Below are 15421 nucleotides of genomic sequence, written 5' to 3' on the forward strand. Positions count from 1 at the left end.
TACAATTTTAGTTTGATTAATATTTGTTAATATTTATCCATAAAACTCAGAAATACAAACTCAGATAGTAACAGACATAGATGCTTCTGCATACAAAGGGTATACCCACTGAAAAGAAAAGGTAGTTACAACATGTATACCAAGGCAATATTTCAGCCTAAAATTTATTAATCAGTTTCAAATATGTCTGAAGTAAAAACAAGAACTTTAAGGTACTTAGTATGTCAAAACTGCAAAACGTGTTTATCCTAAACACAATACAAACAAAAGAGAAGGATTCAAAGTTAGATACAATAATACTCGCGAAAACTGCCTTTTAAAATAAATCTCTCACTTACACCCTTTCCCCCCCTTCTTCACCAACTGCTAAGAGAACATTCAAAAATGATACCCGTTACATAGTGGTTGGCATACAATAAACCATCCCAAACTAAAGGGTTTTAATTCCGCTCCATCTGAATGCTGTTATAAATGTTTAATAAATCAAAATGATCAAAATGTTCCCAGTGGCAGATTGGGATTCGGTTTCCAATTCAAATTCTCTTTAATATATGGCTTCTCTGACATCTTGCATTTCTGCCATCTACGTTGAATCTCAAACACCCTGCTTTTCATCATTACCATGCATCCACCAGTCTGGTCATGGTAACTACTTTCAAACAATCCCGCACAATACAGAGAAATGTCAAACCTGGTGGGGGTTTTAAGATAGGAAAATTACCTCAGATGAGAACTCTTATCTACCCTTAAGTAAATATTTTTAAGCCACCTGCTGCAGTGAATGGCATTCTTTCAGGATTGAGAAATGCTGCTGGACAAAAGTCTTAGAAAATCCCCCTCCTTCCAACGTTGTAAAAAACTGATGTAAGAAAAAGGTGTGTCTAGGAGCATTATAATCAGGGGCAATCAAATACTGAAGAGCAGAGAAAGTGAAGTCTTTAGAGAGCTTGCCTTATTTCTATGAAGTATAGTTTTTACATGCAACAGGAAAAAAGCATTTCACTTAGCCTCAAATCCAATCAGAAACCCACACTGAACAAGCAGGGAAAAGAATATTCACACATGATAGGTTTTCCATGTGTTTTTATATGTGGATAATGTCAGGAAGAAAGAAAAAAAAAAGACATCTTTAAACAGGGTTCTCTTTCTAAATTTTCCACTTAATTGAATACATCTGCTTTTATCCTAAGTTTAACAACATGAAAAATTACAATAATATTGGCTAAAGTCTATGAAATGGGAGGTTACGAAATACAAAAGTGTTTCTATGCACTGAGTACTTATTGTTTAATTTGCCTTGTGATGAATCCTTATTCAACATCCTATAATTACTCAAAACTTTTCCCCGCATGCCTATAGATTTTAAAACTGTCTCTCTTAGTAACACAAGCAAAAGCTTACAACTGAAATTATGATCCATGCTATTCAATAAGCTTTTCTACAAGTCTTCTGATTTCTGTATATAGTACCATATACTTCACCCCGTATGCCAAGCTCACTGCTCCTTCCCCTGTCATCATCCCTCAGCCTTGACTTGTTCTTTCCAACAAATACTCCCTTGAGGACACCTCACCATCTCAAGCTTTTATGAATATTAGAGCCCCCCCTAAACTCCATGCAAAGTCACCATTCTCCAATTCATCCCCCATCCTGGTTTTCTGAAACAATTATGAACATGTGTAACCTACTTCAAAACTCCCCAAAGTCCCCAAATCAAATCAGATTACAAAACATATTTCTATTTCTTAGTCTGGACTCAAATTCCTCCACAATTAGGGCTCAAAGTGCACTTTTGGTTCATCTCAGACTTTTCCCCTGGAAAACACTATGCCATAGTCAATATTTAATACTGTTCACAAGAGCATGTATTTCCCCACACCTTCTGCTTGAGATTCCTTTTCCTTACCTTCAGCTATCAAGAGCCTGCCCTCCATCAGTGGCATGATGAAACTTCATCTCCCCAGTACATTCCCTGCCCACCAACGGCAGTAATGAGGCTGTCCTCCTCTGCTCTACAGATTAAATCCATGCCTTTCATAAGGCGTTCTACAACCCACGTTCTTTGTGTTTCTTTGGCAACAATTATTTGATTATATCTGCTGGGTATTGGCCAAGGTGCTGTCTATAGAGACTCAGTAATGAATGAGCAAAGAGGATAGTCCTTGACTTTGTCAGTCTAGTGATGGAGGCAGATGTTAGGAACACGTTTATATTTTGAAGACTCATAAAGAAATGCTACAGGCAGAAAAAGCTGAGGCCCTAAGGTGGAAGACAGCATGCTGTATTAAAGCAAATGAAACCAAGCCAATTTTGGTGAGCAAGGAGAGTCTCATGAAGGACTGAAGAGGGCAGAACCAGGTGAAGGTGGGCTTGGACACTATGATGAGATGCAATAGTATATGTGAAAACTGCCTTTTAAAATAAATCTCTCACTTACACCCATTTTTTTCCTTCTTCATGAACAAAAACCCATCAGAACCTGGGGAGCACAGTCTGACTGACTTTGTGTAGTCTGAGCAGTCTGACTGCCATGGGAATACTGACTTGGAAGAGGCAGGTGCTGATGTGGGGAGAGCACTGAGGAGGCCTTTTATAAAAGCAGGTGACTCAGTGGAAGTGATGGCAGTGAAGGTAAACAAAGTACTGAGCACCCAGAGGATATGTAATAAAATTCAGACAAATAAAGGAAATAGCCAATTAATATACACATTTCTGTTTACCGTATCTCAACGCCGCAAACCTATTTGAGGCTATTGTCTTGTGCAAATATTTGTTCTGCACATGCTAATAAAAGACCTTTTGAAACTGTACAGTTAAATAATTTTGGAGAAGAAATTAATCATTCTCTTGTTCTAGAAAATAACTATCATTGGCCTTCAGGTATTCCAAAAAAAAAACTGAAAAGAAATCAGAATGAATATGAAATGAGGATATGAAATAATATAAAATAAGAATATGAAAGCATGCATGTATTTGAGAAAAGAAGCGCAGGTGGAGGGAACAACAAAACAAAGGCCCTGAGGTAGGAGTAAGTTTGGAGGAGTCAATATGTCTGTGGTGGATTGAGGAAGGAGGTGCATGATAGGAAATGAATTTTGATTGATGCCCAGGGGTTATTTCATTGAAGGCCTTTTGTCCCAGGAAAGAGCTGTGATTTCTTTCCCCCCCTTAATGTGAAGGGAAGCTGTTGGAGGGGTAACCGGTAACATGAGAGTAGCAATGGTTTCCTCCATATGTATTTGAAGATGAAAGAAAATGCCAATGGAAATTAGGAAGATGTAAATAACCATGTGGGTAACGTTTCTTCCTAACAAGGGAACAGGTAACTATTCAGTTGTTGTTTGTTTGTTTTAACACAATGACAGATTCTGTGCCATAACCACTAAATCTGATCGCAAATTGTGCGGTACTACAGAAAGACAACAAAATATTTTCTTAGTTTAAGGCTCAGAAAGCAGAAAATGAGAGCAAAACAAAGTTAACTTCCAAAGTATATCCTAAATTTGGAAGTAGCCTTGTCCTTTACCCGGTAAGAGATGAGAACACATCTGTAAGCCACGATTTTTCCAAAAGCAAACATCGGAGCTAAGACAAAGCTGTATAAAGAGAAGCTGTTGTGGATTTACAAGTCAAGAAAAGCTGCCTGCATTTTGCCACAATTATTTAGTCTCTGTTCAATTCTCATTCCCCAACCCTCACTTTTAACACCTAAATGGTACAACTTTTTCTATTTTATAAAAACTGATAACTATGAAGTAAACACAATCCATGCCGAGGGCTAACAAAATATAAATGTTTACCTGTTCTTATTTGTGTTGGCTTGATGATTGTTTTTAATTCTTTCTAGACCAAATGTTCCTTAGAAAAGGAAATAACATGATTTATATTCACCCAGATGAAAGAAAAGTGCTTTCTTCAGTAATATGATAAACTTTGTTAAACAAGTTGGTTTTGACCGATTTACTAAATATTTGACTACTACCTAACATTTTGTGAATGTTTTCTGTTTTCTGTGTATTTCTTAGTTTGTATTATTAGTAAGTCAGTCCCTGATGACATTTTACTCATAAGCAGAATGTGTTTTTGCTAGCTTTTAAAAGGATGCGAACATCTCAGAGGTAAACAGTTTATGTTAACTGTAAAAGCCAACCACCAAAACTCACATGTCAGTCGTATGCTGGTAATGGAAGCCAACTACTTTGGATTCTCTAGAAAATGAAGTGGTCGGAGAGGAGAAAGGACTAGAGAATTATAACTCCTGAAGTAATGTCCCACATACCTCCACAACCCTTACATTGCCATCTTTACTCACTGTACTGCTAAAAATACTATGAATTAGCTCTCTGCCTCATTAATTGATTTCAATCTGTCACCTATAGAACTTCTGTTTAATTAACATTCTATAAGACTCTCACAGTACAACATTATTTACCAAAATAGTGCTTAACAGAGGGTTTGAACGGAATAGCTCCTTAGATATGGTATTTTCTTTTTGTTAGAGGATCTTACTTTTTCCTATAGAATTAGAGATGTGACCAAAATCAAAGTCAAAAATCTGTGCCAACATATTCAATACTTCTACGTTTTCCTATAAAATTAATTAAATTATAAATTGCTTTTAGAGAGCTGGACCATGTCTGCTGTTTCTTCCCAATTTCCTGGTGCTTATTACTTAACCATTTTAAGTGCTCAATAAAGGCTGCTAGCTGATTTTCCGATGAAGTTGCAAACTGACTTCATTGCTTCCTTTTTAGTTTGGGGTAAGGGAAAGAAAAATAGTCAGCAGGGAGGGGAATATAAATTACAAAGATACTGTTAGTTCCTGAAGTTAATAGAAGTCCTCTGGAAGAAATGGACCCAAATTACATTTATCACAAATTCTCAAGGAAAGTACAGGCCTAGGAACAGTGCTCTGAAATCAAATTCCCTAGAGTTCACAGAGAGAATTATTCGGCATGCAAATTACTCTGCTTCCTCTTTGATCCTTCTCAAATTCTTAAGAAGTAGCTCCAACAAAAGCAAACTCCCCAGAGATTCACTAGAAAAGTCAGTGACCAGCACCTCAACTGCGAAACATTATGTAGAGCTCTGTACATGAATCACCTATGAAAATACACTCAAAAATCCTCTGGGAAAGAACTCTGATTGCATTTTTATTTTTAAAACAAACAAAACAAATAACATGAAAATAACCGCATGGGGAAAATCAGTGCTGCACTCTGCCATTTTCATGAAGTAGCCTAAGAAAACCCGGGGGAGGAGGAAATTAACAGGAAAAGGTATTTGAAATAATGGTGTACAAAAATGGATGGAACAGAGTTTCTGTACTAACATACAGTCTAAAATGAGGACATCTAGTATCCTTTTGCTCATTTAGAATTTAAAAATGTACCAGACGTCTTGTATATTGAATCACCTGAATTACAAGTAGTTACAATGAATGAGAGGAGACTCCAAATGTTTCTTTTATCATACTCAAGGGTAGCAAAGTGACATTTTAAAGCACGCAACATTTGGAGCCTACTCCGAATTTGAGACATTTTGGTACCCCCTGACTGACTGTATGTGCTTTCCTAACTGTATAGGGGCAGTATGTTGTTAATTCATGTGCTCTTAGACTTTCATTATAGTTCAGATTTCATAAAATATAGATGTTTAAACTGAATTCTCCAGGATAACTCCAAATTTCCTGTCAAGGTGACTAGTTTTCACAACAGAAGCAAAGAAAAGAGATCTTCAAGTCACCATAAAGAAAAAGGATCTTTTTATGAATGTATTAAAGTCTGACAGTTGTGCTATGAAAACTAGTTAAAAATCAATAGCGTGGGGTATTAAGCAGCATGCTGAAGGACTCAAGCCAGAAATTCCTTTAACTACCAACGAACAAAAGTAGGAGTATGTCATGTTTCCACTTCCCAAATGTCCTTGCTTCAAATATTAAAATGAAATATTCAGACCTGATTTTTAATATTCTATACAAAAAAGACTGGAATACAACATATTGGTCAAGTGAAACTTAGGTTTAAGTGAAAGAAATTCATGCTAAACTTAAAGTCATCCTTACTAGTTCATAGAAGAAGAGAGACAGATTTAGACACTACAAAAAACCAGGTGCTATCATCCTTTGGTGGATACCAGAGATCTCCACACCAAGTGTAGGGGAGGCGGCACATGTCTCCTCATCCATCCCCTTTGTCTTCTAGTTTAGGGTCAGTCCCACCCCTGTGACTTGGACTAAATAATTGTATTTATTACTTGTTAGAGAAGTATCGATCATCTTCACAAAAACAGTGTGGTAGATGCTGTAGCAAACAAAGATAAACTAGATGGGCTCTGCTGGAACAAAAACTACAAATGATTTCAGTAAGAACAGAACTTGAAAGAAAAGTCCAAATGGAAGGGCACCTGGGTGGCTCAGTCAGTAGAGCATTGTACTTCGGATCAGGTCACGATCTCGCGGTTCCCGGATTCCAGCCCCCATGTCCAGCTCTGAGCTGCCAGCTCAAAGCTTGGAGCCTGCTTCGCATTCTGTGTCCCCCCTTTCTCTGCCCCTCCATTGCTTGTACGCGCATGTGCGCACACTCTCTCTCTCAAAAATAAACATTTTAAAAAATACTTAAAAAAATAAACTTATTAAAGAGAAAAAGGAAAGTCCAAATGGACATGCAGTTAGATTGGACCTCTTTCCTTCTTCACCTGTGTGATGAGTAACTGGCACCGAGCAAGTGATTCCATTAACAGCTTGGCATTCACCAAATAAGCTATGATCCCACTCCATACTTGTCCCACATATTATGAGAACAGCTTTCTTCCACATGACAAAATTCCAAACTGTATGTCCTTGAAAATTAAGTTGCACATCCTTTGTACATATCTCCTCAGTTCCTATCTTACCTGCATAGACTTAATAACTCTCTCTGAATAACACTGCTTATACTCTGGAAGCCCGTGCACAAATGTTCTCTACTGGACATTCCAGTTTTCTCTCCACACGCAACCATACAACTTTGGACACTTATGGGAGGTAGTAACCTCTCTATCCCCAAGTGGATGAGATCAAAGAAGTGTGTAGCTGTACTGGTATCCTGCGGCCCCGAGGAGAGACCCTAGTTTAGGATAGAACACAAAACTATGGATTGCAGAGGGAAGGACTGGAAAGAACTTTGATCTTTCATGACTAAATGAATCAATCCTGAAAACTACATCCATACCCTCCAGGTACAAAAGTCAGTAAATATCCTTATTTTTAAGCTAGCTTGTATTGTCTTACAGAGGGAAGTATCAACAACAATCCAGATCCCTATCATTTTAAACACCAAAATCTGTTTGACAGGTCCACCTCACTGAGTAAGATTGGGTTCCGACACCCACCCTACTTACGCTACAGCTAGAGGTCACCAGTATTCAGTAGGAATAGATAAAATTATTAAGTGAAGTAAGTCCAGAGCATTTTGATGATGGCTGATAGTTGGCACTAAACTTTAAAACTCAAACCAACAACAGAGACAAACAAAAACCTTGTATTTTTCACATTAAATAACTTAAAAGGTAATGAGTTTCACAGATAAAAACACAAGAAAAGGGTAACAAATAGGAATAGAAATCGAGCATCAGTTGTAGCAGACAGAGAATTTTACAGAAGTTTCTTGCGGGTCAGTTGCTTAGAAATGTAAATGGACCCTTGATTCAGAGAGGTGGGGAAGAAAGAAGATGGTAAATGAGGGAAAGGATGAAAATCTGTAACATAACTTAGGCTACAAAGTCAGTGTTTTTAGTTTGAAGCTTGTAAACACCATTTCAACCTGTAGTTCACATTTTTACACTTCAATTTTGTAGAAACATTGAGCAAAAACATCTGCTCTTTATCTCATTTCTGTAAAAACTTTTTGTCAATAAAGACTGGCTTCCACAAGCTAAAGACATTATCATTACTCAAAATGATCTGGAAGCAATGCTAAAGTCATGACAAAGTAAATTCTGCTCCAGCATACTTTTTTTCTTTACTTTTCTTTTCTTTCTTCTTCTGGCTGTGGGAAAACAGAGATCAATACTCTTCAACGCCAGAATTTTGCAGTGAAATTTTCATTTGTACCTAGCAAAAGAGCCTTAAGCATGCCCTGTCACTTTCAGTTTAGGAGAAAATGCACTAATAAACTCTTACCCTTGGGTCATTTTTGACAACAGGCAATACTATGCCAGGTCTTATTAAAGACGATTCATATCACTGCCCCCAAAATTTCCTTTAAAATTACCATCTTTTGTATTGAAGTAACAGGATGTCAGTTTTAAAACTGCCATTGAGAGACAGGACCTGTCACCATAGTTAATTCTCAGCACTGTTTTAACACCAGGACAGCTGACCCCAAAGGGTGGGTGTTTTGGTTAACAATATTTATTCGGTGGTTATCCGCACAAACAAGAAAACTTATTGCTATACATTAGTTTTCAAATAAAACAGCAAGCAAAGTATCACTTGTAAGTATTAGATACGTGACAACTGAAAATATGTTGAAAAGGAAATAAAACTGCTAAAACTATCAAAATGTTTCTAAAATGTTAGCAGACTCTGGATAGCAAAATTCAAAGTATTTTAATCCAACAGGTCCCATGCAGAGTCTAAAACAAAATTATAGATTAAATGGCAGAACTTTCTTTAAAAAAGAAAAAAAACAGCCAAAGTTTTCTATGAAGTCCAAGGATCCTCCTTTTACGAATCATATTGAAATACTTATTCCACAAGTTACGCTCCTAGGACAGCCATAATACATTTGTCGCCAGGTAAAGAAAACCCAGCTTTGATAAAATGATAAAATCTACTCTTTGATTCAGATAAACAAGAGAGATCCAGTAATGCCAAAACAAATCTCTTCTAAAATACACAGACATAAAACAGCTCTATGAAAAAAAGGAAATATAGCTCCAAAAGGGAGCACCTGGATAAAAGCTTCAACTCTGCCTTCTATAAACTGTTGAATACACCATAAGACCACTTCTTCACAAAATGATATATGCTTATCTAAAAATACACACAACACCACACATACACAAATAACTTGAAGGTATTCAGAAGGACACTAACTGCACTGTTAAAAGCCACCAGCTCCTTCAGTGGCTGTATCCAATGCACACAGGCTACCACGCAGACACAGTGAGCATGACTCCAGGGCACGCCCACCTTCCTGTAGCCATAGCATGCTAACCACTCTGGAGGCTACCCTAGGACACCTTCAGGCTTGCCAGTGTAGGCTCAGGTGACAAAGCTGTTGCAACAGGCTCAACGGAGAGGAGCACACAAGCATCTACAAGCATAAAAACTGTCCGCCTGAACACTGCCTGAGCACTGAACACTGAAACATTATCGTATTTCCCTATTATTCAGTTAGCTGGGGCTGTGACTTCATGAACTGAAGCACAGCCTATCAGCTGACTCTGGAGACAGGAGAGAAGTTTTATTTAAAATAAGTCGTATCGAATCTACAAAGGTAAACTTTTTTAATGAGCTGTAAGATGTCTCAAGACAAAAGCATTATGAAGGGCTAGTAACATTATAAGATAAAGCTGTAGCGGAAAAGAATGAGCCCAGCATCAGGAGTCAAGAAATGCAGGGTTAAATTTTGGTTTAGCCAATTATTAGATTTTTGTGGCTCTGGGCAGTTATCAAATAGTCTGAGTTTCAATTTTCTTCTCTCTAAAGTATTAAAGGTTAAAGTATTAAAATCAAGTAAATCTTGAAATAAAGTAGGTAAAGACATTCGATGTCAAGGATTGAACATAGATTAACTTGAATATGGAAATATCTGATGTTCTGCTTCTAGCCTCTGGGCCTTGACATGTGCCTTGTTCTCTGCCTGGCACTTCTGTTGGCACTGCTTTCTCTTGTCCCTGCCCCCATGTCCACATCCCTCACCTGGACAACTTTTCTCAACCTTTAGATCCCATCAAAGAAGACTCGCTCACAAAGACCTTGCTTGATGCATTGGACAAATCTCAGTCAAGGTTAGACTTTCTTGTTAGGATCTCCTAAACTTCTTAAGGAGACTTAGGTGGTTTATAACTATTTACGTTTGTGTCATTATTGACTGATGCTGGAGTCTATTCAACAGAGCTGCATTTCATCAACATTTTCACATAGGAAAATAGATAACCCATTTTTAAGGGTTCAGCTCAACTGCCACCTATTAAAGAGGTCTTCCAGATCACCCTCGCTAAAATATTCATCTCCATCATTTTGAGTGTTTGTTTTTCTTCATAACACATACCATAACTTGATACTATATCTCCAGTATTTTCCTATAGAGTATACCTAACATACCTCAGTGTTGAACTCCACAGGGTCAGGGACTTTGTGTTTTATTTACAATTTTATCTGCACAACCTATAACAATGTATGGAATATATCAGGGACCCAATAAATTTTGAACGAATTTAATACACATTTTGCACTTGTATCGTTTCTCCAGTATTCACCACAGGTACGTACTGACACGTCATATTCCTTACAATTCCTCTAGTAACTTTAGTATTCAAGGATATTAAGGAGGACCTCTTAGGAAGTCTAACTTCCTAAGATTCTCTAGGGGAGCAGAATTGGTGAACACCTACCACTGGGTTTTGATACTGTTAAAATTTACAGGTCCACATGGAGATAGGAACTCAACCTTGACCTCATGGCCACAATGGTCTGTGGAAGAGCAAAAGTAGTATCTGTGCAACTATTTTAAGCAGAGAAAGCAAGTCTAAAATTAAAATGCCAACTAGATGGTAACAATATGGAATAAAGTGTTTTATATGGCTAGCCCTATGAGAGCTTTTAAAAACAGATCCCTTTCTACAGAAAACACTGCTTAAAACTGTGTGCAACAAATATACAACAGTCTTATTTTCCCTTAAGACATTAGCAGAATTTTTATATGTTATAACTTTTTGGTGACTTGAGACAAGGAGCACCAGGTTTAAAAATCAATCAAAATACCTACAAGGTACCTTTGTTCTAACAAAGACAAGCTGTTTCATGAAATAAAAGCAACTTTACCTCTTACGATAAGTTGAGCAAAATTGGACACACCGGAGCCTCGTTCTGACTGAGTTACACAGCGATACAAATCCTGGTCAGTTTTGGTCACTTCCTGCAATCTAAAGGAAGCAGCAAATCTTCTGTGATTGATGTTCTTGGTCTGGGCCACTGGTATATCTTCTCCATTTCGTCTCTGCAAGCAGAAACCAAGCTTTAAAAACAGTTTCTTAACATTTCCATAAATCTAAAACATCTTAGCAACCAGTATATGTGATAAGTTATTCTTGTTCCTAAATTAGGAGGAAAAGGTCTATGTAGCCCCAACAAATTTTTACCATTGTAATCCAATCCAAAACAAAACAAAAACAAACATGGAAATAAATATTGGCATCCTTTAAGAGTATAGCACTGACATTCTAGATTACAACTCTTTTCCATAAAATTATTATTAGCTCAGAGTGTATGAATGAACAGAACAGTTAATAGCCTCACGGCATATAATTCACTGCTCTCCTTTTCTGGAGGAGCTCAATGGGAGCTTCTTTTAGCCCTTACACTCCATTGCATGTGCTATAATAGGTTTGTCTCCATGAGAAAATCAAGACCACGACCAATGCATCTTAGTATGCTAAAAGTGTAGCATATAATCGACCACAGAATGACAATAAAATACTGAAGAATAATTTAGAGTCAAACCAAAATCTGTACTCTTTGCAAACTTTATCTCTTTGGCATTAATGACAGCCCATTTATACCGTTTAAGAGAAGTAATCAAAAGAACCTAAATGCTAATAGCATATCTGTCAACTTTCAAAATGAAATACTGAAAAGCATATTTACGATATCAGGGTGTCTCACACAAGACCAGTAAGTGTAAACTATAAAGGAAATGGTTGAAAAATTCAACTATAATAAAATTTATAACTTCTATATGTTGAAAGACATCATAAATAAAGTGGGGGAAAAAGCACGCCACAAACTGTGATAAGATATTTGTCGTGGAAATAATCCATCAAAAGATAAATAGCCAGGTTATGTAAAGATCTTCAACAATTCAATAAGAAAAAAGACAAATAACCCCATCAAGACATGGACAGGCTATAAAAAGAGAAAATGTATATGTCTAATAACCATGAAAAGAGATCCTCAACCCAAATTTTAAAATATCTATATGTCAAAGATAACACAAGGGACAAAGAAAAGCCGTAACTATGAGAAAGGGTCATGATCCTTAACTTCATGTGTTGTTGGTCAAATGCTAAGTATCCCTGGTATCCTTTCATACTAATAAAACATCATTTCATACTACTAGATACAGGAAATAAAGCCCTTACAATTACTAGCGGAAATGTAAATGCTACAGTCATTTTATAGGGTAATATGTTACTATCCAGTAAATTTGAGGATGTATATACCTTGGCACCCAGCAATCCCCCATGTGCATTTCTACATCTGAATCTTTTTGCATATGATAAGAATGTTGAACTCAGAATTGTTTCAATATGCGAATACTTCAACATGGGAAAGATCCAAATTTTCATATCCACCCAATAAAATACAATATACAAGTTTAACTCTGCAAACTCAGACCAGCAGTATCCTGGTAAAATGCTGAATAGCTAGTTCTTAACCAAAAATATAAAGTGTTGATTTGTATTGTGTCTCAATTTCTGTAAACATTCCCACTATGGTCACTTTCAAATTACCAATGTAATGTCACTTGGCTCCTAAAATTACTGAAAAATTAGCAATTGGCAATCACAACCAGCTCCCTGATTCCACTGATTCAAGGTACATGTATACATGTTTAAATCTAAAAAAAAAATCCTTAACAAAAATTAATTATATGAAATGAAAATGCAAAATGTCAATTTCTTTTAAATTCAGTGGTGGATACATTAGTGGCCATCTTACTGTTTTCTGTAATTTTTATAATTAAAATACTTTGTATTTTTTTAAAGGAGTAAATAGTAAAGAGATCATTATAATACTTCAGTATTTTTTTTTTTTTTTTTTTGGTGAGAGAGAGAGAGAGAGAGAGAGACCCACCTACTCCATGATTTTTGCACCAAGATCTCTGACCATCCCCCTGGATAATAAGGAAGAGAAAATGCAGCTTATATTCAGAAGCCCTAAGATATAAATCCGTAAAATCAAGTCTAAATTTTCTTTCCCTACAAACCATGTAAAAAAACATCCATTACATATGCAAATCTCAGGCTGCCTTTTTCAACTATCACATCACTTGATAGGATCTTTCCAACTGGAAGGTGCTTAACACTCATTCTACATGCATACACTCTCAGTCTTCTTCCTCTAACTTACCCTCCAGTACTGCCCTCAACCTTCCACCACCTTCTTCTCTGCCATTTATACTTCTTAGTTCTTGTGCAAGGCCAGCCAATTCCTGTGGCCACTCTGCCCTCTGAATTATCTTGTGCGGGCACACACACACCCATGTCTTTTAATGTCATGGCTTTCAAAAGCCCATCTTCTCTTGTGAAGATGTTCTAAGTCCATGTAATGTTTCCCTCTCAATAATCATTATTTCATCTTTCCATCTTAATTGTCATTCATCTCAGGAAACCACCTTCCTCCAAACTTTTCTTAAAGGGGGGCATCTTTTCTCCTATGGCTTTACTCTCCTTCAGGGAAGGCCATCATTATCCAGTTCCTCCCTTACAGACCACTCCTCCACGATTCCACTCACCAACCTCTCAACTTCTGGCATTCCCAGCATGCCCACGTATCATTCCCATCATAGTTACCTACCAGGCAAAATTGTCCTCTCAACCATAGTCCTGTGAACATTCTCAGCGATCCCCAGACTCACCTGGGTCTCAGTGATGCCAGACAGCCGCTTTTACTACCTGAAAACATTCCTGTGCTGTAACAGTTTCCTCTACAAGCACAACTGACCATGTGTTCTCCCATTCCTTAAATTGTCTGCATTTTCAATGTGACCTCATTTGACCCTTTACTTTACAACCAGTCATCAAAGCCTCAAATTGAATCTCTTCTAATATATGCCCCCCCTCTCTATATATACCCTTTTACTTCTTTGTATACTGAAATCATGTTAAAGGTAGGGCTTTAACTCTTACTATGTATATATTTTTTTCTTCTATGCCATCATATATATTATCTTATTTAATAGGTGATTGAGTTCTTGGTTAAAATGAATTAAATTTACTGATATTTTTAAAGACAAAAATCATGTAAGCCCTCCTGAGGCTTTTATATATTATCAAAACCAAAATATACTAAACATTGACTTAAAGTAATGATAAAGAGAAGTTACATAAATACAGAACCTCAAGGATATCTAGAGATCAGTTATGCCAAACTATTTCTGAACAATACCTCAACTTACATGGGGCACCTGGGTGGCTCAGTCAGTTAAGCATCTGACTCCGGCTCAGGTCATGATCTCACAGTTCATGAGTTCGAGCCCTGCATCAGGTTCTGTGCTGACAGCTCATAGCCTGGAGTCTGCTCTGGATTCTGTGTCGCCCTCTCTCTCTGCCCCTCCCCCACTCACACTCTATCTCTGTAAAAACTAAATATTAAAAAAAAAAAACCCTCAACTTAGAGATGTTGATGGCCCTGCTTTAGGAGATCCAAGAGTACACAAAGCTTATTACATTATGTTTCTATTTGTGTTTATTAATATACTAAACTAACTACAAAATATATATGTTTATAAAGGATACATATTATTTTTATAATTAATGACTACAGTAGACATACATGCTATTTACCCTTAAAATAACTATAACTATTCATTATACCATTATACTATCATAATATTCAGGCTTGTCTTCAATAATCATTTAATAAATGCCTCCATGTACCTGATGCTATGTATGTTATTGCCTTGGTTCTGTCATTGCTATCTCAAAACCACCTACGTGATGGTTATTTCCATTTAAAGATCATAAAATCAGGATTCAGAAAGATTAGAAATGTGATACATAGCCTGTTAGTAGCAGGCTTAAAACTCAAAACGAGGTTTGATGACACAGAATTCAGAAGTATTTCCTCTAAACTAAACCAAAGCTGCTTTTTTTTTTTCATTTACATTATAGGTCCAGTCGAATGAATTGATTATTTGTTGTAAAGCCTTGATCAATGCATTGTACCATGAGCAATATAACCTACTATACTAGACATTGCGTTATTTACTCAGCTTCCAGTAATGCGTTACAGTTAAAAGTGGCAATTGATGACATGTACATTTCAGAAGTCAAAAGTAACGATAACTTTTCTCTTATAATCCAGAATAATAGGTCTTTGCCCAAGTACAAGCTATCAATTTAGCAGGGTGGGCAGCACTATGAAGGAAGAAATAAGAAGTAATGTTAAATCTCTTTCTTATGCGGCAGTGTTTGCACATAGTTTTCTGCT

At 36.8% G+C, this 15421-nt stretch overlaps 1 protein-coding gene across 13 annotated transcripts in view; it reads right to left on the minus strand.

The window, feature by feature from the left end:
- The window catches only part of PTPRK (protein tyrosine phosphatase receptor type K), a 561747-nt gene that overhangs the window by 245624 nt on the left and 300702 nt on the right, over positions 1 to 15421 (minus strand). For all 13 annotated transcript variants that reach the window (XM_023254331.2, XM_023254334.2, XM_023254335.2 and 10 more), the window contains exon 6: positions 11033 to 11207. In XM_023254331.2, the coding sequence (XP_023110099.1) occupies positions 11033 to 11207 (175 nt within the window). The remainder of the gene's footprint in view (positions 1 to 11032; positions 11208 to 15421) is intronic.

Source organism: Felis catus, chromosome B2, assembly GCF_018350175.1.
Source record: "Felis catus isolate Fca126 chromosome B2, F.catus_Fca126_mat1.0, whole genome shotgun sequence".
NCBI lineage: Eukaryota > Metazoa > Chordata > Mammalia > Carnivora > Felidae > Felis > Felis catus.